Source organism: Mycteria americana, chromosome 6, assembly GCF_035582795.1.
Source record: "Mycteria americana isolate JAX WOST 10 ecotype Jacksonville Zoo and Gardens chromosome 6, USCA_MyAme_1.0, whole genome shotgun sequence".
Taxonomy (NCBI): Eukaryota; Metazoa; Chordata; class Aves; order Ciconiiformes; family Ciconiidae; genus Mycteria; species Mycteria americana.
Window position 1 is genome coordinate 7,119,288 of NC_134370.1, and position 22,883 is coordinate 7,142,170.

The window sequence follows — 22,883 nt, forward strand, 5'->3', positions numbered from 1 at the left end:
TGTGGCAATTAGCAGATCACCTGAACAGAAAAGGCACTATTAATCAGGACTGTGAGTCGAAATGTTTGTTCCAGATGAGGTATTGTAGAAAGCTGTTATTGATGAACCTGTGGGTAAGTGATGTGTATGGCATGTGTCTAGTGCTGTATTTCTAAGCAGGCGTCAGTCCAAGTTCTCTGCTGGATGCATTTAAGATTGAGTCATATGAAAGCTCTGTTAATAAATGCAGCATGCACAGAATTTCTCAGTCTTCAGATGCAAGAGACATGATGAATCTACCAGCATGATTTCCATCGCCTGATGTTTCATCCAAACCCAGAGTATCAATAACAAATAGCCCAGAACTTCACTGGTTGCATTTTGAATATCCTATTCCAGGTGTACGAATCATTTCAGCTAAAAGCGAAGAAGTCTCAACTACGGATTCTCTGCTAACTATAACCAGAGAAGTGGAGATGTTTGACTTCACAGTTTGTTCGGAACTGTGGACTTGTTTGTATCAACAGTATAAAAAAAGAGCCACTGCTACAATTGGGCCCCATATTTCAGAAAATTAAAGATGCAAAGTGATTGATAAATTTGTACTAATCTGCCACTTACGCTACAGACCGCCTTCGACTTGATTTTCAATGTTTGTTTGGTAGAGAATTTAGTGTAACTGCCAATGAAGTAGATAGATATCCATCTACCCATGGCCTGATCTCACGCTGACTGCTGTACTGGTGCAGACATTGTATGGTTCATATAGCTTGATCATGTCATCTGCTTATTGGAGTTACAATAATAGTATGCAAATTATTTGATAGATAAATATAGTTCCTAAGAACTTTAATAGAAAATGCAAAACATTAATGAGAAAATAGAGGGCTAAGTGTACTGTCTACGTGGAGAAAAGCTTTTTAAATGTACCCGTTGCAATCACAGTGCAACTACACTAAATCTGGGTGCTCACAAAGCACATACTCAGATTTCCAAATTTCAGGATTTTTGAACCTGAAAAAGACTCCAGAAGCTAATTCCTGTACAAAAAAAAATTTTTTTTCTTTTGCCTTTTCATTTCCACCTGGAATGCAACCTGCCTTAAATCAGGGAGCGAATCTGGCTGTGAACACAGCGAAAACAGCTTTGGTTTCTGTGATCTGTATGCAGAGAAAGCAAAATTGAATCCAGAACGTAGGCAGCAGAAGACAACGTGGATTTTCAGGGCTCCTCATTTTCCTAATATGTTATGAATAGAGTATGTAAGCTAAATTAATATTTACAAAATAGGCATTGTTGGTTGACCATTCTCTGTTCTTCCTGAGGCAGTCAGACAGAAGCCTGAGGAGACAGCTCTTTGGTGTAAGAGGTGTCTGGGTCTACCCAGGGAGCTGGATAACCGTGCCTTACTTCGTTAGAAATCGGGAGAATGAATTCGAGTCCATCTCAGCAGGCTTTTTTAATTGCTGCAGCGCTCATCCTCCATTAGCACTTCCAGGCCTCCACCTAGTGGATAAATGGCTCTTCTGTACTCAAGGCTGCAATGACCCAAACGTACATCTGGGATACTTTTTCAAGGTTTACTAGCAAATCTCGGTCCAAAAAAGAACCATTTCCAGAGCTGAGTGTGCCCAATAGCAGGCACGGTACAGAGGCTGGGAAAAACAACTGAAATGGGGAACTTGAAAACCCTCTTTCATGAGTAAATTGATCCTTTTATAAGCAGTAGCAGAATATGGCATATGTGGAGGCAGAAGTATTTCTCCAGTTTCTGTGGGTACTGCCACTGATTTAATGATTTTGGTGCTCTGTCCCTAATCATCCCTTCAAAATATTTTTATTCCCTTGAATTGAAGAAGCAGATGCACAGCCGATAGCATCTCTGTCTCTCTCCCTGGCACACTGGAGTCTCAAAGGAGGGGGAAAGAGAGGGAAAGAGAAACAAATGCATGTCCTTTAGTCTCTGCTCCTTCTGGCTCTCCTTGGAGCAGCGTCTGCCTGGGAATTCAGCTTTGGAAGTGCTAGCATTTCTTGGCCATACACAGAGCTCTTTGGGTACACGCCAGGAATGCAACCCTTCCACTTCTAGGAGTGTAGCTGGCTGCTCAAGGCTGGCTCACTGATAAGAGCAGTTGAGAAGAGTTGGAAGAAGCATTAGTGCCTCCCCCCCTTTCCCTTGGGAGCTGCTTCCAGCTGAGCTCTCACTTCAGGCCCCCACCAAAGCTACACCATGGCTGCACTACCATTATTACCATTTACCTACGTAGGAAATCCATCATTCAGGAGTTTGACGGTTGTATCGGCAGGACGGGCAGATGTGAGGTGGAGAGTTTCTGGATAGTGTTACTAGTTGCATCAACTATCTGATCAACGTAGACAATTACACATCTACTCAATGCTGCAAACGAGTGAGCAGGTAAAACTAAAACTCCTGGGTGGCACAGAACGTACACGTTGTTTTAATGGAGAACATTACCTTGTCTGTGCTGAGCTTTGAACGAGCCAAGAAGTCAGGACAAATCTCCACTTGCACAATCACCTTCAGAAGATGAGATTATATACAAAACCATGCTTCTAGGTATACTCATGAAAAAGTGAGTTTTGCCATGGTGAATTTTAATACAGGGTCTTCAACAGTAAGGAAATCCAAGCAGAAAATCTTAGCCTGCATACTCCTGAAAAAAACAAAATGACATTCAGAGGAGGCATTCATAAAATTCTCCTGATCAGAGGAGTGAATCCTACTCATTAGAATAATTTTTGTCTAATTTCCTTGCTAATGGAGTTGGGTAAACATCCCATCTCTAGCAGTGGCTCTGACTCATGTTCACATGTGAATTTGGATAGGATGGCTCAGTGATTACTGCTCGCACCGATCAGCATCCTACCCCTGCAACAGGGACACAGAATGAAACATCTCCGCTACGCTGCAGCCCACGACCTACAGATTAATCTGAACTGTCACTAATTTCCTTCTTAAATTAGAACAGAGGACTGTAATCTGTAGCTCTTGATCACATATTATCTTCTTCTGCCATCCCTGCTCGAGGGTCAGCAATGCCTGGTAGGGCAGGGAGGTAGGGAACCTGGGACTCCACTTCTGCTCAACTGGCTGAGTCAGAACAGCATCTCCAGAGTTTCAGAGGAAGACTGAAACCTGGATAATGCATAAAACCTGTAGTTCATTGCAGCAGTAGGGGAATACTTTCCAAAGTTAATCAATTTTCTGAAACAGAAAGAAGATTAGATGATGCTTATCTTAGTTTGCAGAACTGCTGTTATTATATATGGTGATAACAATCTTTTTTTTCCCCCTAAATTCTGGTCTGTAGCAGCTAAAGAGATTGTTTCCAATCTTTAGCTCATTTGAACCAGAACAAGGCTGTTTTCCTTTCCCAGTGTCTATATTTCTAAATAGTCCAGGGCACTGGAAAACTAGATTTTTGTTTCTAAGTGCATATTGCAAATTTTCTCATATCTTTCTGTACTCTCATATTTTATTTTATTTTATTTTTGGCTGAACTTCATCTATTCTTCTGCAGTTTAAATATCACCTCTATTAAAAAAACTTACAGACGGTGCAAAACACAAAACCAGTGGATCTGATTTCCAGAGAGTTATGCTGGCATGGAAAGATCCTTGCTAAGCTTTAGGACAGCACAGCCCTCCTTTTGTTCCCTGGTGCTGGGAACATGGCCTGGCAGTTAGCTGGAGTAGATCACTTCCAGTCTTCAGCAGATCCTGAGTTGCCAGAATAGTCTGCCTTGGCAAGGTGAGCGAGCCAGAGAACAAGTCTGCTGCCCTGGTCTCTCCTTTCATCCCACAAAACCTTTTGAGATTTCTTAATTGTCGGTGATCTTCACTGAGAAGGAAATCTTTACTTTTTTTGTCTTTGTGTAGAAAAATTAGGATATCATCCCAGAATAATCCCATGCTAAGGGCAGTCACTGGATTGTGGTTCAAGTCTCCTGGCTCTTACCCAAATCAGAGACTAACCTTTATTTCTTAGAGCCCAGTTGAGCTCTATACCACAGGATCATTGCACGTGCTTTTTCTGTCTTTTCTCTTGTCTGAAAATTTTACTATCAAAGCTCGTAGTCCTGAGAAAAGTTTGGTTTCAAGGAGTCAGCAGGTTCTGATGAGAAAGTTGTTTGGTGTTTTTAAAATTCATTGGACCCTTTTGAATAGCTCCTTTTTCTTTTTTAGCCTGGTCCCAACGAAAAGGTGTTTATGCAATCCTGCTGCCTGTCAGTCAATCCTTTGAATCCATGGCCACTTTCCCATAAATTTGATCAGGAAGAACATTTCAAAAGCAATTGCATCCCAATACACTCCATGGAAATCAACAGCTGGGCAGAGGAGAGAAACCCATACGAACATCTCCTGCAAAGGAAAGATGAGTAGAAGCCAGCTGTTCAACAGCTGGTCACTGGCTAATCAGCATGAGTGTAGCCCCACCATGCAATATGGTATTTTTGCTAAATGAAGATGTTAAGAGGAGCTTGGAAGAGGAAGAGAAACTAGAAATGACCAAATAATATTTCTCATTATAAACTCAAGCACAGACATATTTTTAATGTTAATGGTGTTTATAAAGATTATCTCCGGTGAGTGTGCTCCATGTGTATGTGTTTGATAAGTTTCATTTCAAGACAGCAAAACATGGAAATATATGCAAAAAGCTAGCTCCATATCTGTGTTTACTGAAGTTCATCCTGAATTAGGTACACATTTTTGCTTTGAAAATTATGTATTAAGCCTTTACCCTCCACTGCTTTAATCAATGGGAGCAGAACCAAGTTCTGAGACTGAAGTTCTGCATGTTTCACCATGCTTTTTAGCTCCACATCTTGACTGGGAGCAATGCCAAGTCTGAACATCCACGAAAAACTTGCAAGAGAAGGAACTGAGCACACAAAGTTTGCAGTAATATCAAGCAGGCAGCAAGACTCAGAAGAGTCATAAACAGTTTAAAAGATAGACTCTTGCATGACTGAGCCCTTGTCCTGAATACAAACTTAGTGTGGGACACTGTAATCTAGTAGTGTCTAGACAAATACATCTTACATAGTTTTCTTTCTTCTCTAGCATGAATGCAGCTAGATTTCCCAAAAGAAAATACATTAAGAGAATTTCAGGTTGCAGGTGTACACACTCACTAGTCAAAGAATATCCAGGTGAATTTTGCACAGAATCCCTATCCTGTTTTTATAACACGCAGTTGTCTGTGCACACAGTTCCTCTTTTTGCCTGTTCCAGGACTAAAGTCTTAGAAACAAAATCTTTGCAAGAGTTTTTGATGCAAGGTTGTACATTCATAGCACGGTGTATTCACGTGACAGGAAATTATGTTTTAACTGCACAGTCAATGAGAGTGGAAAGAAGACACAGGAACCTAGTATAATATTCTCATTCATCATAATTTATCATAAGTAAACAAAAATGTTGAGTGATTATGAAATATGCATGATGGACACAAATACATTTTTAAAAAATTAAGTCTTATGTCAGTAGTTTGGAATACAATCTCTTTTAGTTCTGAACGGGCAAATAAAGGCATATCTTACACAGTTCTGCATCATGGTTTTGGTACAATAAACTCTTGATCTGCAAGAATCAAAGCTTGGGGTAATTGTGATAAGCAGATTTAAGAAAATCATTACGTAGCCAGGTGGTGGGAAATTTTCAACAGATGGAAGTTACAGCAACTATGTGTTTTATAGTTTGGTTTGGAAAAATAATGTGACAGTTGTCAGTACATCTGGCAAGAATTTGTTGAACCTTAAGTCCTGTAACTTCGTGTTCAGTGAAGTCCTGAGTAAAAAAGAGTGTCAGAATTGGCTCCTCTGGTTAAGATTACCAGAGCTGCAGACGAACAAAAGGGACATTGGGACCTGGTCCATCTTCTACTTAGTGCTCATCAAGTAGATGTCTTCTGTTAAGATGTCCAGGGAATCATATTCTCTCGGATTATTTTTGCTCAGTTTAATGACAGAAATGAAGATGCTGTGAACATCCCTAGCTTTTGAAAGCAGCTCCAGTTAAGACAGAGATACGGTCTTCAAAGTTTATTTTTGTTAGCTTCAGGAAAGCAAAACTGCATCAGTCTATTTGTGTACTTAGCTCACTGATTTTGTCAGATCACATTTTGCTCCTGTTAGTCCTGTGGGATCACATCCAATGTTTTTTCAGAGTTTAGACTATGATCAAATAGGAACAGTGTGACATAACAGAAGGTTTTATTTTATTTTAGGATACGTGTGCTTTTTCTTGTTGCAAACTAACAGTTGACAAATAGATGACAAATTCTGGATGGCATTTGAACTAAACTTTCATTAAGCTGGCAGCGTCTTTACGTTTATTTTTGGTGGAATGACCTTTCGATGTGTAAAGGCCCTAGATGCTTCCTGATTAAGTTATACTTCCACGTGAGAAACACTTTCAGCTCAGAGGAATTATGTGGGAACAATTGATGAAGATATCTCCTGCTTTCTCACAGCCTCCCGCTCAAATGGTAAGATAAATGGGGGGTACACGTTTACCTGAAACATAAAGCTGAAATGTCATTTGCTTTTTATTAGTTGCAGTTCCTAGTGCTGTCTGTCATTACAACCAGATGTTTTAGAAGAGTTGATGGGGTCGATGAGCTACATGAAAAAGCGGGACTCTTCTGGTTTTGACCTGTAGGTACGATTTCTTCCTCTTAGAAAAAGGTAGCTAATGTTAAAATAAAAAAAAAACATTTCAGTGCAGCTAAAATAAAAGAGCATTTCAATGCAGCAAACTGAGCCTTCTTTGTGTTTTCTCATTTTTTACATTTTTAATCATTTGACTATTCCTTTTCCATTTACTTACACATTACTGTTAATTACTTTACATTGCTCAGCTCCCATCCTGACCTAGCTCTGGTCTCTTACCTGTCTGCTGTGAGAAAAGAGGCTTGGGTATGTCTGTATGTGTGTGCCGAGCAGTTGAAAAATTCAGATAGCTCAGACTATTAGCCTTGTCTCCTTGTAAATGTCAACCTTTCAGCTAAGTCAGATAAAACATAAATACATTTCATTTAGATGAAGCATTAGGTTTTTGGGGGAGAAATAAAAAAAAACAAACAAAAAACCCCAAGGTCAGGAGTGGAAAGCATGTTCTCAGGGCATGATTTAAGTTCAGGCTCCTTTCCTGGTTGTAATCCATAATTCTGTGCTAAATCCCAGTTAGCTCTCAGGAGTCTGACCAGTCTGACCAAGGGCTGGGTAACGGTCATGAGGAGACCTCCAAATTTTGCCCCAGGTGTTTCTATTATACATCTGAGAGCTTCCATATTTGAAGAGTTATTTCAAGTCTCACTGCACCTGCTGTTCTTTGGAAGGATAATTTGATCCGTAAAGGAAGACAAATTAAAGTAATTACATTTAAAAGAGGCTGGATATCAAGACTAACCCTCTTGCTGTTGAAGTGAGGATGACGGAGAGCAAGAAAAGATTATATTTAAGTCGTCTTGTTTCCTTCCCCCTGCTTCTCAGCAGGGCTCTGACCTGGCTGTCCTGCATCTTACAGCATCACTGCTGCTCTGCGTTGTGCTGGATGAGAATAGCCCCTCAAAGACGCTCTCACAAACTGAACTCGCAGAAGTGTGCTGTGCCCCAAATTTCTCCCCTCCTGCCCTGTACCTTCCTTCTTGCTTCTCAGAAAGCAGCAGTGCCAGAGGCTGCACTGGCTTCTGCTTCCCAGGGTGTCCCTATTCCTAATTCCACGTTGCCCTCCTAGGGTAGCTTGCGCTGCCTTCCAGGTAGACCTCCAGTGGTCTAAGGTCATGATTAGGAACTTGAACCTTTGTTGTGTCTTGATTTCCTCCATAATCTGTAAAATGCAATGTAGAATAAAAAAAAAATTAAAAGTGTTTTGAATTTAGAGCTGAGGCAAAGACAAGTTAGCAAATCATATCTGCAAAATTTCACTGCCACAGTACAGCTTCCAGACTTGCCGTATGCAATTAAGAATAAGGTATGCAAGCTAACAAGTTCTATTAGATAAGCAGCTCTGACAAAGAGATAAATCAAGAGGCTAGTCCAAAATAATTCCTTTGCTGGAGGCTATAGTTAGCGAAAACTGTTTGCAGGGAATGTTGTACCATCAGCTGCCCACTGGAATAAGTAGAGTGGTGCTGGAAAACAGAGATAACTGGGTAACCACAGATATAAATGTTATCTTAATTTCTCATTTAACTCCTTTATCATTTGATAACTTCTTCATTTCATTCCTATGCTTCCTGCCTTCTTTGTCAGTCATAGGTGTGTTGAAACAGAAGGCTGCTGACTTGGAGCATTGAGAGACTTTGTTTGCCAGTAGTTTCAGATGAGAATTGCTGTATCTTACTTAAAAGTATCACTGGTTTGTCAGGAGATGGGGGACATTAAATTTCTCTGTAGTCTTAAGTTTCTGCTTTTCATTTATAATATAAATGTATTGAAATACAAATTTGCTGAAGGTTCTTGTTATTACGGAATGCTTCATAAAAAAACATTAAAGCAGGACCTGGCAGGACCCAGCACTGAGCCTTGTTGAACCTCATACGATTGGCCTTGGCCCATCGATCCAGCCTGTCCAGGTCCCTCTGCAGAGCCTGCCTACCCTCCAGCAGATCAACACTCCCACACAACTTGGTGTCATCTGCAAACTTACTGAGGGTGCACTCGATCCCTTCGTCCAGATCATTGATAAAGATATTAAACAGAACTGGCCCCAACACAGAGCCCTGGGAACACCGCTTGTGACCGGCCACCAGCTGGATTTAACTCCATTCACCACCACTCTCTGGGCCCAGCCATCCAGCCAGGTTTTTACCCAGTGAAGCGTACGCCCGTCCAAGCCATGAGCAGCCAGTTTCTCCAGGAGAATGCTGTGGGAAACAGTGTCAAAGGCTTTATTAAAGTCTAGGTAGACAACATCCACAGCCTTTCCCTCATCCACTAAGCAGGTCACCTTGTCATAGAAGGAGATCAGGTTAGTCAAGCAAGACCTGCCTTTCATAAACCCATGCTGACTGGGCCTGATCACCTGGTTGTCCTGTACCTGCCATGTGATGGCACTCAAGGTGATCTGCTCCATAACCTTCCCCAGCACCGAGGTCAGACTGACAGGCCTGTAGTTCCCCGGATCCTCCTTCTGGCCCTTCTTCTAGACGGGTGTCACCTTTGCTAACCTCCAGTCAGCTGGGACCTCCCCGCTTAGCCAGGACTGCTGATAAAGGATGGAAAGTGCCGTGGTGAGCACTTCCACCAGCTCCCTCAGTACCCTTGGGTGGATCCCATCCAGCCCTATAGATGTGTGTGTGTCTAAGTGGTGTAGCAGGTCGCTAGCCATTTCCCCTTGGATTATGGGGGCTTCATTCTGCTCCCCGTCCCTGTCTTCCAGCTCAGGGGGCTGGGTACCCCGAGGTCTTACTATTAAAGACTGAGGCAAAGAAGACATTAAGTACCTCAGCCCTTTCCTCATCCTTTGTCACTATGTTTTCCCCTGCATCCAATAAAGGATGGAGATTCTGCCTAGCCCTCCTTTTGTTGCTAATGTTTTTATTAAAACATTTTTTATTGTCTTTTACAGCAGTAGCCAGATTAGGTTCTAGTTGGGCTTTGGCCCTTATAATCTTCTCCTTGCATAAGCTCACGACATCTTTGTAGTCCTCCTGAGTTGCCTGCCCCTTCTTCCAAAGGTCATAGACTCTCCTCTTTTTCCGGAGTTCCAGCCAAAGATCTCTGTTCAGCCAGGCCGGTCTTCTTCCCCGCCGGCTCGTCTTTCGGCACATGGGGACAGCCTGCTCCTGCACCTTTAAGTTTTCCTTCCTGAAGAATGTCCAGCCTTCTTGGACCCCTTTGCCCTTCAGGACTGCTTCCCAAGGGACTCTGTCAACCAGTCTCCTCAACAGGCCAAAGTCTCTGGAAGTCCAAGGTAGCAGTTCTGCTGACCCCCCTCCTTACTTCTCCAAGAATCAAAAACTCTCTCATTTCGTGATCACTCTGCCCAAGACGGCCTCCAACCACCACATCACCCACAAGTCCTTCTCTGTTCGCAAACAGCAGGTCCGGTGCGGCGCCTTCCCTAGTTGGCTCCCTCACCAGCTGTGCCAGGCAGTTATCTGCCACACGCTGCAGGAACCTCCTCGACTGTTTTCCTGCTGCTATGTATGTCTGCTGAAAATATATTTCCAGCAGACATCTGGTAAGTTGAAGTCCCCCAGAAGAACAAGGGCTAGTGATTGTGAGAATTCTCCCAGCTGCTTAGAATTCAGTGCCTAAAAAGTGGTTGTATGGAACATAAGGCTAGTCAATAGTCCTTCCAGCATTTGTTAAGGAGATTGCTGCTTTGGTTGATAAAAATATCTGCAGACATAAAATGGGCCATTGTACTTAATGAATTATTGTCTTTCCATAACACTACATTACATTCTGTTTAGCAAATCAGAGCTATAGAAAGGCATCAAGGTACATATCAAACAGATTAAGACACGCTAATTAACAAACCTCAAAAAGGTACTTATTAATGGGTAAACATAATTGCATAGTGGTGTTTCCAGAGAAGTTCTCCTGGGATCAGTGCTGTCCAACACTTTGAATACTGCAAATCTGTCAGTCTTTAAACTTAGTAGAAAAACTTAGCTTTCAGTATGTACTTTCAGAAGATTTCTAAGTCAGTGTATAATTGCTTTATAAAGTGCTTCACTCCTTGGATGTTGATGTAATTAAATCTACAGCCACTTTTTGTCTACAAGTTGTAGGAACCTTACATATCTCTGAAACTGAAACGAACCCGTTGCTTTTTAAACTCATGTCAAGAAGACAATTTTTGTGTCAACTGATGTTCCACTTTCTAGTAAATTGTCCAGCCATTTCCTTGACCTTGTTCTCAGCTTTGGTGAAGGTTTTCTGTGATACCCTGGACTGGTGTAAGCAACAAATGCTGGGTTCCTACCAAAGGCCTCTTTGGTTTCATGGATGGAAAAGCACGATGTGGTTTAGGAAACTTCTTAAGTGTTTTTTGTAGTCATTCATTTTGGAGTCGTTTGGCACAAATTATCTCCGTTATCAGCTCTTCATACCACTCCTACACTCTCAAATGACTAACAAAATACAACAGAAGCACGAGTAAATGCTGTAACTTTTGATTAATACAATCGGGGAATCTTGAACTCAGGAAATAATTTTTCCTGCCTTTAAAAAAAGTAATTTTTATGGCTGTATTAAACAAAAATACTTGCACTGCCAGGGACTTGGCAGTTATGACAGTGATGCACATTACTGATGCTAGTCAGTAACGGGCACCGTAATGCCATTCTGTCTCACTGCACCTCATCCGTCACGCTGCATCGTCTCTTGTAGCTATAAGCACTGGGAACTATCATAACACTCAAAGAATGCCTGTGATTTACTGCCTATAGGCCAAATAACCAAACACGTGAAATAAATAATTTCACTTATTGATCTGGAGATATATATATATATATACATATATATATATATATAAAATCTATATATCCAGACACGTATATCTTCTGACATGACCTTTCTCACGTGCTACTTTTTAAAGAGTTTCCCAGGCAATGCTGGGGAAAATAAAGCAGAGAAAAACAAGGTTTAAAGGGCATTAAATGATGACAGTTTATGTGAAACTTTATTAAAGCTCTAGTGCAACATTTTTTAAGGGAAGAGGGACATAACATTTAGTGCTGTTTTGATTGGTTTTTAGAGATAGCTGGTCATTTTGTATATGGCAGAATATTTAAAATATTTTGGTAACATAATCTTTACAAAACTACATGTCTCTGAAAGAGAAGGTGACTCTCTGATATTGCTGCTGTAAATCCAGTGTCTCTTCTCAGAGTAGTATATGGAATTAAATTATTTGTATAGATGTGTATCCAGTTCCATTCACTTTTTTAGCCCACAGACTTTACCAGGAGGCATTGCTAATCTGCATATACCGCACCAGGACTTCAGTCTGCCAGGTATGGATCACATAGATCCAGCAGCGAATTTTATGGGACCTACGGAGCAGTGCAAACTCCTGCTGTGCTGTTGGTTAATTTGCAGCTCCCCATGCAGGCGCTCCTGAATGCCACACAGACGGTTTGCATCATGAGTCAGTTTTGTCCATGCTATAGAAATAGGTGTTTTATATCAGATCGCAGACTCGGGCACATGCAGGGCACTAGGCAGGCCACTCCAAAGCGATACGCAGCTGGCGTTTGCCCCTGCCACTGGTACCCACCACCTCTCTCCCTGTTCTTCGTGCCTCCTTCCACTGCTGTTGCCAGTGGCAGTGTCTGACAAAAAAGTGTTTGATCCCTGCTGGATATGCAGATTCTTTATATGCAGATCTTTGGCTATTCAAAACCCATGATTAGAGTTTTCCGGTAATTCCTTATGTATTCAACCTTCTGTGTTTTTAATACAATTTTAAAAGTTACTTAAGCCACCTATATCTGCATCTCCGAGCTAGAATAGCTTCTTCCAGAAATATATGCCTGGCAACAGTCTTGCGTGTTTAAGTTAAAGATAGGAAAACATTACTGTGTGAGCAGCAGGCATGAAAATATCTAGTTTGATAAGTATATAGGCAGTTTTCTTCATGATGTTACTATTTTGGAAGAGGGAGAGTATTTAAGAGTACTTCAACATTCAATATGTATACAAATTGAATTTCTTCCAGAGTAAGAGTGCTGTGATTATTCTGCGGTAACCGCGCACGAGGATGCTCATCCTCCGCCTATGCAGAGCTATTCCGATCCATTTCCTCATTGACAATTCCTAACTTAACTTCTCGCTAACTGAAGAAAAATAAAAGTTACCACAAAAAGTCTTCTAGTAAACCTTTTTTTGTAGTGAGAACAGTTTAATGATGTTAGCAAGGATTTTTATGTTTGATGTAAAAAGGAGAGCACTTCCAGAAGAGTTTCCGGAAACCATTGCTCGATGCCTCTGCTGAAATTGCTGCCAAAGGATGGTGACGCACAAGGCTTCTTCCTTCGAAACTACTCTGAGACATTGTCACCGCTCCCTTGTCGTTTGTCTCCAGTCTCAGTTGCTGGCGCCGAGTTCTGCTTTGTGATACCAACTGTGTTTGGGGTTCTAAGTGCTAATTAGTGGTGCTTTCTTCTGTGCCTACGACAGAGGTTGGTTTCATGGTCCCAAATAACAGTGCCCTACAGTATGCTTCCTATAAAACACCCCATTATGGTATATATGGAAAGAAAGGACACAGACAGGCCTCTTTCCCCGTCGTCTCTGCTCTTGGTGAGCCCCTTAAGCATTGCACATCTCGTAACAATCATAATCTTCGCAGCTGAGACTGTACTGACGCACTGTGGTATCTGAAGACAGCCAGGCTGTATTATTGGTGCCGTATGTGGACAGAACGTAAAATCATGATCTTTGCTTGTGAACGTGACACGCAGTAACATACCACGGTGTAACTCAAACTCCCCTCAGGCAAGCACACGGCAATATATCAATATTTACAGGACGAGCCCCCTGAGGTGTATCAGATCGCTTTGTTCGTCATTTATGCACATACTACCGCCATACCTCTGCGTTAGCCTCCCACCGGACAGAAACCCCCGGGGGCCCGTGGTTCATCACGGGCTTTCCTCAGCGACTCCCGAGGCAGCGCCCAAAGGCCGGCGCTGGCGGCACCCCGCGGGGGCCGGGCCGGGGCTGGGGCTGGGGCTGGGGCTGGGGCCGGGGCCGGGGCCGGGGCCGGGGCCGGGGCCGGGGCCGGGACCGGCAGCCCCGCTCGGCCCCGCCGCTGGCGTGAGGCGGCAGCGCAGAGAAGCGAATCTTCCCGGGCTGCTGGCAGCCAATCCGCGCCGCCCGGGCTCCCCCCCGCGGCGGGGAGGGACGCGGGCCGCCGCGCGGCCTGACACGCCCGCTGGCCCGCTCCCGCCAGGCATGCTGGGAGCGGTAGTTTCTTGCCAGCCTCGCTGCCTGTGGGCCCGCGGCGCGTTCCGCGGCCGGAGGACTACAACTCCCAGAAGGCTGGCGGGCCCCGCCCGCCGTCCCGCCGCGCTCTCCCCGTCAGTGCCTACGATCCCCAGCGCGCTCCGCGGCGCGGCGGCGGGGACCGGGAAGGAGAATCCGGTCCGAGAGGGAGCGGGCCGGCGGGGCGCGGCTGCGCACAGCGCGGCTTCCTGAGTGTCTGGTGGCGGCGGCCATTTTGTGGTGCTTCTTCCCTCTCCTGTTCGGGTTGCGGTGTCGGGACCTGGCGAGGGGGCGAGACGGAGCGGGGGGAGCCGGGGCCCTCACCCTCACCTTCCCTTCGTCTCCCTGCGCGGCGGAGCCCCCCTCCGGCGCTGCCCCCCGGTGCAGCTGAGAGCGGCGCTCGCCCACCATTATGGAAGACGACGGGCAGCCCAGGACCCTGTGAGTGGGGAGGGGACCGCGGGGGAGCCGCGGGGCCGGGGTGGGAGCTCCGGGGGTGGGGAGTGAGCCCCAGCGGGCCCTGGGCGGAGAGGGGCGGAGAGGGCCGGGCCGGCGGCGGGGCGAGGCGGGGAGAGGGATGCGCTCCCGGAGGCATGCGTGGCCGGGCCGCGGTGGGGGCGGGGAGGCGCGGGCCGGGCGGGTGCGCGGAGAGGGGGGAGAGCGGGGCCGGGGGGCGCGGGGGTCCCGGGGGAGCGGAGGGAGGCGGCGGGAGAGGAGCGGAGCGGAGGGTCCCTGAGGAGAGAGAGCGTGTGAGGGAGGGGTGGGGAGGGGGGTCCGGAGCTGGCGGCGGGGAGGGGGAGCGGAGGCAGAGGAGACCGGGCGGCACGGGAGAGCGCAGCTGCCAGCAGTGGAGACGGGGAGGGTGCAGGCTTGCGTTGCACCGATTCAGGGCGAGAAGGGGGGAAACCGGAGCTGCCGCCGTGGTGGCGGCGAGGGGACGCGGGATTTAACGAGGTCTGTCTCCAGTGCTCGGGGGGTGTAGGTGGGGGGGGAGCCCCGCTGCTCGGCCTGCAGGCACACGCCTCTCCCGGGCCCGGCGCTGGGAGGAGCGGGTCGGGTCGCCCGTCCTCGGGTCCCCCCTTCACAGCGGTCCCGGCGTTAGGAAAGTTCTTTGTGTTCTCCCTGCGGTGGGTGGGATGGGGAACGCCGTAAAACAACACTCTCTGTAGCGGGCAGGGTAGGAAAACTGCTTCTCCCTCCAGTATTTTACAGTGTGGTTCAATAACAGTCTCTTGGGCCCTGGCAAAAGAAATAACTATATGTTGGCCGTGTCTCTCTAGGCAGTGTTTAATCAGTTGGTGGCTGTCTTCTGTTTTCTGTTTAAAAATATAAATTTGATCTTGTTTGGTTGCTGTTGAGTTCTTTTCAAGTCTGCAGGTATGGTTTTGATGGTCTTTGTCCTATTGACTTATACGAGGGGGGCTGGTATGTATGGTTAGGCACTTGAGAGCACACAGTTCTGTTGTTGATTATTTTAACTAGTTCATAGATTTTCAGTTTCCAGTTGCCAAAGGGTGTTACGTGCTGTATGAACAGTACAGTGTTCGGGCTGTCCATATAAGAAAGGCAGTCTCAACAGTACAATGTTCAGGCTGCCCATATGAGAAACACAGCTCAAGACAGTGCAAATGAAATCTTTGTCTATTTAGTTTTTGGGACAGTAGCCTTCAGAAAGTCTTTCAAAGATAATTTGGATTGAAGGCCACTTTAAAGAAAGAATTGCTTTAGTTTGTTTCCACTACCAAAATGATGACTTGGCATTTAAGGCTTTTCAAGGCAATTCGTGTTTTTTCTCCTTCCTATGTCCGCAAAAGTTCTTTTAACTTGTTTATGGTGTAGTATAAGTACTTAGTCCTTGCTCCCTGAGATGCATAGTTTAAATAAGCATATCTTAAATGCTTTTTGTGTTGACTACCCAAATGGTCTGAGTTTGCTTGGCCTGGATAGTGGACGTAGTTTTCGGAGTGTTGCTTTAGAATGAGAGGAGGGAAAAGGGCAAAGGTACACAGCATTTTACTCAGTTTCAAGGTTCCTCTCTTCCTGACTGGCTCTTCTTTTTTGAAATAAGTGCTATATCTAGACTAAGTTTTAAAATGTTCTTTTACTGCTAATAAGTTTTGGTACTATGTTGGGAGTAGGTTCTTCTTACTAGCACATCCATCGATGACCTGACTTAGCCTATAGTCGCTGACAAGAAAAAAAATACATTTGTACTAAGATGTCTGAAATAGCATCCCTACAGCTGCCCAAGATGTGTTATTGCACACATGTGGCTGTTTAATTTGTCAAACTAATAAACAGCATATATGTTCATTTCCTAGTAGTTTTGTAGTAATCACAGTCATGTAGGGTTACTTTTCTGTCATTATTTGAGGGCTTTTTTCATAGAAGACAAAAATTCTGCTGTAGCATTTCTTACATCTTCTTCTTGTCTCTACTTTTATCTGAAATATGTTTAAATTTAGAATTGCAAGTTGTGTTTTAAAGATTATTACCCTGGGTAATACTTTTCATGTAGAGCAGTTATGATCTCTCATATAAATAAAATTCACTGGCCCCCAGGAACAACTAATAATATTGTTAGTTGAACTCCTTGTTTTTGTTTGTTTATTTTTCCAGGGGGAAAAAAGTAAGTGAAGAACAACTTGTTTCTGTAGCTATTTGACCATGTGCATAGGCACTTGGTTGATAGTTTAAGTGATACTTTATGAATGTCATTGAGATTTCATTTGTTTCTTTGGGAAAGAAAAACGAAACAGGTTAGGAAGGAGTTTTCTTTTTTAACACTTGCGAGCAATTTTTTTAATTATAAAAAGAAAAACCCACCTAACCACTGTTCACCTAATATTTATGCCCATCTTAAATATCTCAGGAATAATAATTGTTTCCATTTGCAGTACTTACAGGGCTGTTATGTTGTTTTCAGTCATGGTAGGTCAGTCATGAACCTCTAAGAATTCAAAATATTTTCTGAGGCTTAATATAGAAAATGGGCACCATTTGCATTTTTATTTCTCACATTTCATAACTAGTAGGCCTTCATAGAAATGTGAAGAGTAACGTTCAATATTTTCTGCCAAAAAGTTTTCCTTACTGCTTTAAAGCATTTGAAGATAACTTGAGAAAGAGGGGCCTTTTTGTAGGTTTTGTCACACCCCTCAATTCAAATGTGAGACAGAAAATTCACAATATGTAACTTTTTAACTGGTCCTAAAATGAGCTATGGGCTTCTGATTTTTTTTTTTTTAATAGAACACTTGAAAGCTCTGTTTTCTGTGAGTACTGTCAGATCTCCTTCCATCACAAGCTGTATCAAAGTCCTTTTTCTACTTCAAAGTGGACACTAAGCTATCAGAAAACTGTGTTGCTAATGTTACCGGCTGTCACTGATGACAGGAAGAAAAGTTCCAAATTTATATGTTCTTATTAATGGTTTTAGAAAAAACTTCACGAGCAGTCGCTGAATACCTACAAGTTGTTATATCATTAGCCTTGCCACAGTATATTCTAAGTGTTGTGGAATTTGGATGGAGTGCAGAAGTAAGACTTCAACTTGTGAACCAGGAGCTGGATTCACTTCTGTTATACTTCTTTCAGTTCAGGTCTCTTGTAGAGGAATATTGTCTGGTAGTGGAGTCTATAGAGTGGATTTTTCTTGGTATCATTTTATTTCCAGTAGTGCACTAGTGCTAGGCAGAGATGCTACTAGAATTTCTATGGGCTTTTCACCACATCAGTTACGTTATTGCTTATCATACTTTCTTCATTTAAATATGGAATCTGCCATTCCTTACATGTGGTCTGTGTGAGTGTGAAAACATATTTACTATCTTTCCTCCGAGTGGTATGTAGGGGAGTTTTGTGGACCTAAAAGTAGTGGCTGTAAATGTCCCTTTCTTCCTTACCTGTCTAGGATACAATGAAAACCTGTTTACCTTCACAAAGAGGATGTTTCTGCTCAAGCCAAAGAGTTTAATTCTAAAACTCATTACTTGCTGATATATGCTTCTTTTATTCTTTTGATAATTTTACAAGGTCTCTGAATTTCAAGTACACTTTCTTATTCTTTGTGTTGTCAACAGCATTCAAAAGTCTAATATATTGAAATTTATATCAGGAGATATATATATATATGGTTTGGGTTTTTTTTTAATGTTCTTATTAATTGGTATTTAAGTGCTTCAAACTTGCAGAAGGGAACAAACACTATTGCCTGTATGCAAAAAGCCACAACTTTTGCTGCCCTGTCACATTAACCAAGACAACAGCCTATAAAAGTATAGTAAGTGCTTCTTCTCTGTTGGGTTTTATAATTTTGAAAAAGTTTGAATAATATATCCTCTAGAAAGTAACAAAACGATTGAAATACTGTGCAATAGCATGTTAAAAGCCATATGTTTTCTTCAGGTGTCGTTCTGCTTATTTTGATTTGATAAAGTAGAGTAGAAAATACTATGTTATGTTATATCACGTATAAATTGAGTTAGAAAGGGGAAAACTGGGTGCACCAATAGGCTGGTGATGTGTGGCGGGTGATTAGCATCAGCTGAGGAAAGTTTTGTGTTTCCAGAAAGGTAAGGTTTCTGTTCCTAATGTGTTGAATATATTTCTTTCCTTAGTTATATAGTATTCAAACATTGTACACTGAAGATGTTTACCTGTATGGGTTTTTTAAGTCATCTTTAACTGTACTGAAGGAGGTAATGTTACTGCAACCTACTTTACTTAAAGACATGAAAGTAACCATCAAGTCTTATTTTGTAGTGTACTGTTTCAAATTTGTAGAGGTTTGTATTCCCATATTTTACATGTAGTTCAAGAGGATTGGGTCTCTGTGGATGTTGTCCTTGTTACGTGAACCTTTTATTGTGAAGTATTCTCAGCGTGTGTATTACTCGAGTTTCAGAGTGTTAGCAAGTTGCGAAAGGTACTAATGCCTTCTGACTATGGCAATATTAAACATCAAGGCAGTATTTATCATATGTATTTAGAGAATTAATGGATCATTAGGATTTTACATCCCATTTGAATCTAGCAATCAGGTGGTCCAGAATTACACTGCTGATTTTTATGAAGAGGCAAGCTGTTTCATAGCTGAAGTTTATGATGCAACATTCTCTCTCACAGCTATCTTGATGAAGACATAGTGGTATTGGAAAACCACCTAGTATCTCTTCTAGCAGTTAGTGTAACTTATCTTACCTTAATTGAATAGATTTCTAAGGAATGGCTTTTCCTGGCTTTTTTGTCAGACCAAGAGGAATTCTTCAGATTGCTTTTCAGAGTTCTTGCGTTTCCAAAATCCATATTAATATTATGCAGAAGAGGCTGAGATTTTGTTTTTCTATAGTGTTAACGGTACTCCTTACTGTATCTGATTTTGCAGTAGAAATAATGTTACTAGGACTTCACTGTATTTAATTTCATGTCGATGCTTCCGGACAGGTGCCTATATCAGTATGCTGTTAAGGCGTGGTGTTAACTAATACTATTCTGCAACATAAAAAGGAAAAAAGTGCTAGTAATAAGTTCACAGCAATACTGACACTTTGTGTGGGAATTGCTGCTGGTAATTATATTTTCCATCTGATTTTAGTAGCATCTGCAAAGGTTAATATTTCTATTTAAAGCTTTTAGTGATTTACAATTTAATCTTGGTGAATGATTAACAAAAATTTAGTTAAGGTTTCAGAAAGAAGGTATGGATAAATGTTTAAGTGCTAAGTTTTCAGAATAGAGAATTGAGAAATCAATGAGATGGGCAATTTGTCCTGTAATGGGTCTTACAGAATTCTGCAGTTTTTAACTTCTTTACTGAAATGCTTCATAACAGTACAGACTGCAAATGTAGCTTCTATTAATGACTTCTATTAATTCATACATGTTTAGTAAGAAAGTAATGAGTACATGAAAGCTTTTAATGGATATATTCAGGTGATGTGATAGATAAGAAACTCACTTTGGATCTTGTGTAGCATTTAAGTCCTAACTGAGAAAGTGCAGAAGTATTTCGTAGCTGTTGAAAGAATAACAATATAAACAAAAGTCTGTTGATATCATTGTGTGTGTTCGGATGAAAACAAATAGTGTCCATTTTAATTTTGCTGAAGCTAGATGAAAGTCCAGTTGTCAAATGCAGAAATTGCTTTTCAAAATTTTTGAAGGGATGCCCATTACGCAAAAGAAGTGTGCACTTAAATTTCTGTACTCAAAAGAATTTGGCTTCTGCATAGACTGAGAAATGCTGGTTCATATTTATGTTCACTGAAGTGTATTAACAGTTCAGACTGACTTCAGTTTACTCTATTATGACATTCTATAATAGGTCAGAGTAAAATGAATAAAATGTATATTGTTTCAACAGCTAAATCACAAAAGTTCTGCTCATGTTATTGGTTGCATTTGAATACTCTGTCTTGACAGGCTTACTTGTAAAGATGAATGTTCCTGTGCTGATGACTTTTGAGTTCTGTTGCTGTGACAAGTCTTTCTCTTAACTGATCACTTTGTTTACAATTTGATTACAAATTAGTCACTTTTTTTTAAGAATTCAGGTTTGCACGCATGACTCTCTCAGCCATCTCTGTGACCTGGTTTTACTTTTTGTGAGCGTAAAACGTAGTAGAGTATCTAGAAGTAGTTCTAAAACTCTGCTATTGGATTTCTGGCTATCTGGGTAAATCTAGGACTATCTAGACTTGATAGGTGTTTCAAAACTTGGAATTATTTCGAAGGTTTTATAAATAAAATAATTCAGGAAGTATGGGTGATATTAAAACAACACTGCCAAAATTTTGGGGAGTTTTACAGAGGTGGTAGCTGTTGAGAGAGATGCTGTGCGGAGCATTCCGATGGCATAATGCTGCATAAATTGCCTTGCCTATTGGTGAGTGGGCTGGTTTTCCAAATGTTCAGGAAAACAGAAAAATTGAATTGGTTGCTTGCAGAGCAGCACAATTTATGTCCGATAGCTACTACTGAACTAATAGGAGTTAGATGTTGGGTTTGTACCCAAATTTAGAAGTAGTCTTGATTAGATGCTCAGTGGGAAGTGAAATTTAAAACATCTTTGCCCAGTTGGTTGCTTGTTCTACCCAACATTCTTGAGCAACGTTCTTCCTCCTTTTGACACTTCTCTGCCAAAGAAACAATTGGCACTAGATACCCATGTCCAGTATTATGTCTGAATCAAGCTTCATGTTCTCAGTTGTGTGACCAACTTTATAATTTAGAAACCACATGAATGCTGCGTTAAAACTATATCATGAAATAATTTGTTAATACTGTCTTTAAGATACCTGGGATATTTAACGGGAGATTTTTCATAGTCATTTAAGATTTTAAAATCATAATTACATTTGAAAAGATGAAAATTTCTGGTTTAAAATGTTGTGTTTTTATTTCCTTGTGTAGCTATGTAGGAAACCTCTCCAGAGATGTGACTGAAGTTCTTATACTTCAGTTATTCAGCCAGATTGGACCATGCAAAAGCTGTAAAATGATAACAGAGGTAAGGCCTTCCACATCCAGGGGGGTAGCAAATATAGTGTAACTTTATCCTAAGTTATGCAAAATAAATGGAGTGGGGGGCTTCTTTTGGCATTACTGGTAGTGGCTTTTTTAGGTTGATTGTATTTGGCTTTTGGGATAACTTTTTGCAGAAGAGACCTGATGTTGTGTACAGTCCTGTATTTTTGCCTGAAGCCCTGATGTACCCTTTACCAGCTGATGATGAGATTCTGCTTTATTTAAAGGATTGTTACCCCATCTTTTCAGAACAAAGTTGTTCTGATGATCAGAAACCTTATTATTTCAAGTGTTATTCATGGCTGTTTTGTACTCTTTTCACTTTATTTGAACATGAACGTCAGTAATTCTTTTCCCTCTCAAATAAATGCTTCTTCACTATGGATGAAAAGTAAAAAATCCTTCAAAATAAGTTCTGCTCTTCCTGAGCCTCTTCTGTGCCAGTGTGAATAGCTCTTGTCTGCACCTGTCTGTTCTCAATTTTTTCTTGAAACAAAGTGACAAAACTTCTGTAGTATTCCAGATAAGGTCTTTTGTACAAAGTGTTGGTAAGTATTAATACTTTCTTCTCTCCGTTGTAAATACTCTGGTATGTTTAGGGTTGGTAGCCATTTCTGTGATCTTGTTGACACATCATAGGCAACTTCTCGCTCCCTCTAATATTTTTCTAATCTCCCTCTCGCTCTAATATTTTTCCTTCCTTCTGCATTTATAACTGATAAACTTCGAGCAGGCAGGAACTTCTGCTAGGTTTAATCTTTGGTTCTTCAACTCTGGTTTTCTGTATGCTCTTCCTACTTATTACTACTTCTTATGCTTCATACTAACTTGTAGTTACAGATTTCCTGAGTACAGTCACATTTTTTTTTTGTCAAGATCATTAATGAAAGTATTAAAAGGCAAGTCTTGTGACCATACTTCTTTAGGAACACTACTAGTAACTCCTCTGTGGTCGTCCTTTCCTTTCAATGCGACACACTGCTTTTTTGTTTCTTAGCTGCTTATTATCTGCCTGATGCTTGTTTAATCACTCTCATCTTTGTCTTAACTAATAATTTCCCATGTGGCACTTTATTAAAACTTTAGTGCAAATAAGAGCTCTGCCACATTTTCTATAAGGTTATTGAAGAAAGGTAACTAAACAGAAGGATAACAGAGCACAGTTGTTAGGTTTTTCTCTGAAGAAACAGTTTTGATTGTCGTATAGTCTTCAGAAATAAGATACTGCTGCTCCAGCGTTCAGCTGATTGAGAGATGTTAGCATCAGTTTGAGTTCTTGAGAACCAGATGAGAAATTCCAGCAGTCATTTTACCTTGATTTAGGCTTTGTGGTTTTAAGATTTTACATAACCATAGAAATAACAACTGGGACATCTTTATGAAATAAGTAGATAAACAAAAAGCTAC

The 22,883-nt window shown here is 41.8% G+C and overlaps 2 protein-coding genes across 9 annotated transcripts in view; one reads left to right on the plus strand and one right to left on the minus strand.

The window, feature by feature from the left end:
• The window catches only part of GRK5 (G protein-coupled receptor kinase 5), a 348,710-nt gene that overhangs the window by 84,998 nt on the left and 240,829 nt on the right, over positions 1 to 22,883 (minus strand). The gene's annotated exons all lie outside the window — the stretch shown is intronic.
• Positions 14,099 to 22,883, plus strand: part of TIAL1 (TIA1 cytotoxic granule associated RNA binding protein like 1) — a 30,648-nt gene continuing 21,863 nt past the window's right edge. For all 6 annotated transcript variants that reach the window (XR_012776118.1, XR_012776116.1, XR_012776115.1 and 3 more), the window contains exons 1-2: positions 14,099 to 14,390; positions 21,363 to 21,459. Coding sequence is in view for 2 of the 6 variants with exons in the window: in XM_075504437.1 (XP_075360552.1) it covers positions 14,362 to 14,390; positions 21,363 to 21,459 (126 nt within the window). In the remaining 4 variants the exon portion in view is untranslated. The remainder of the gene's footprint in view (positions 14,391 to 21,362; positions 21,460 to 22,883) is intronic.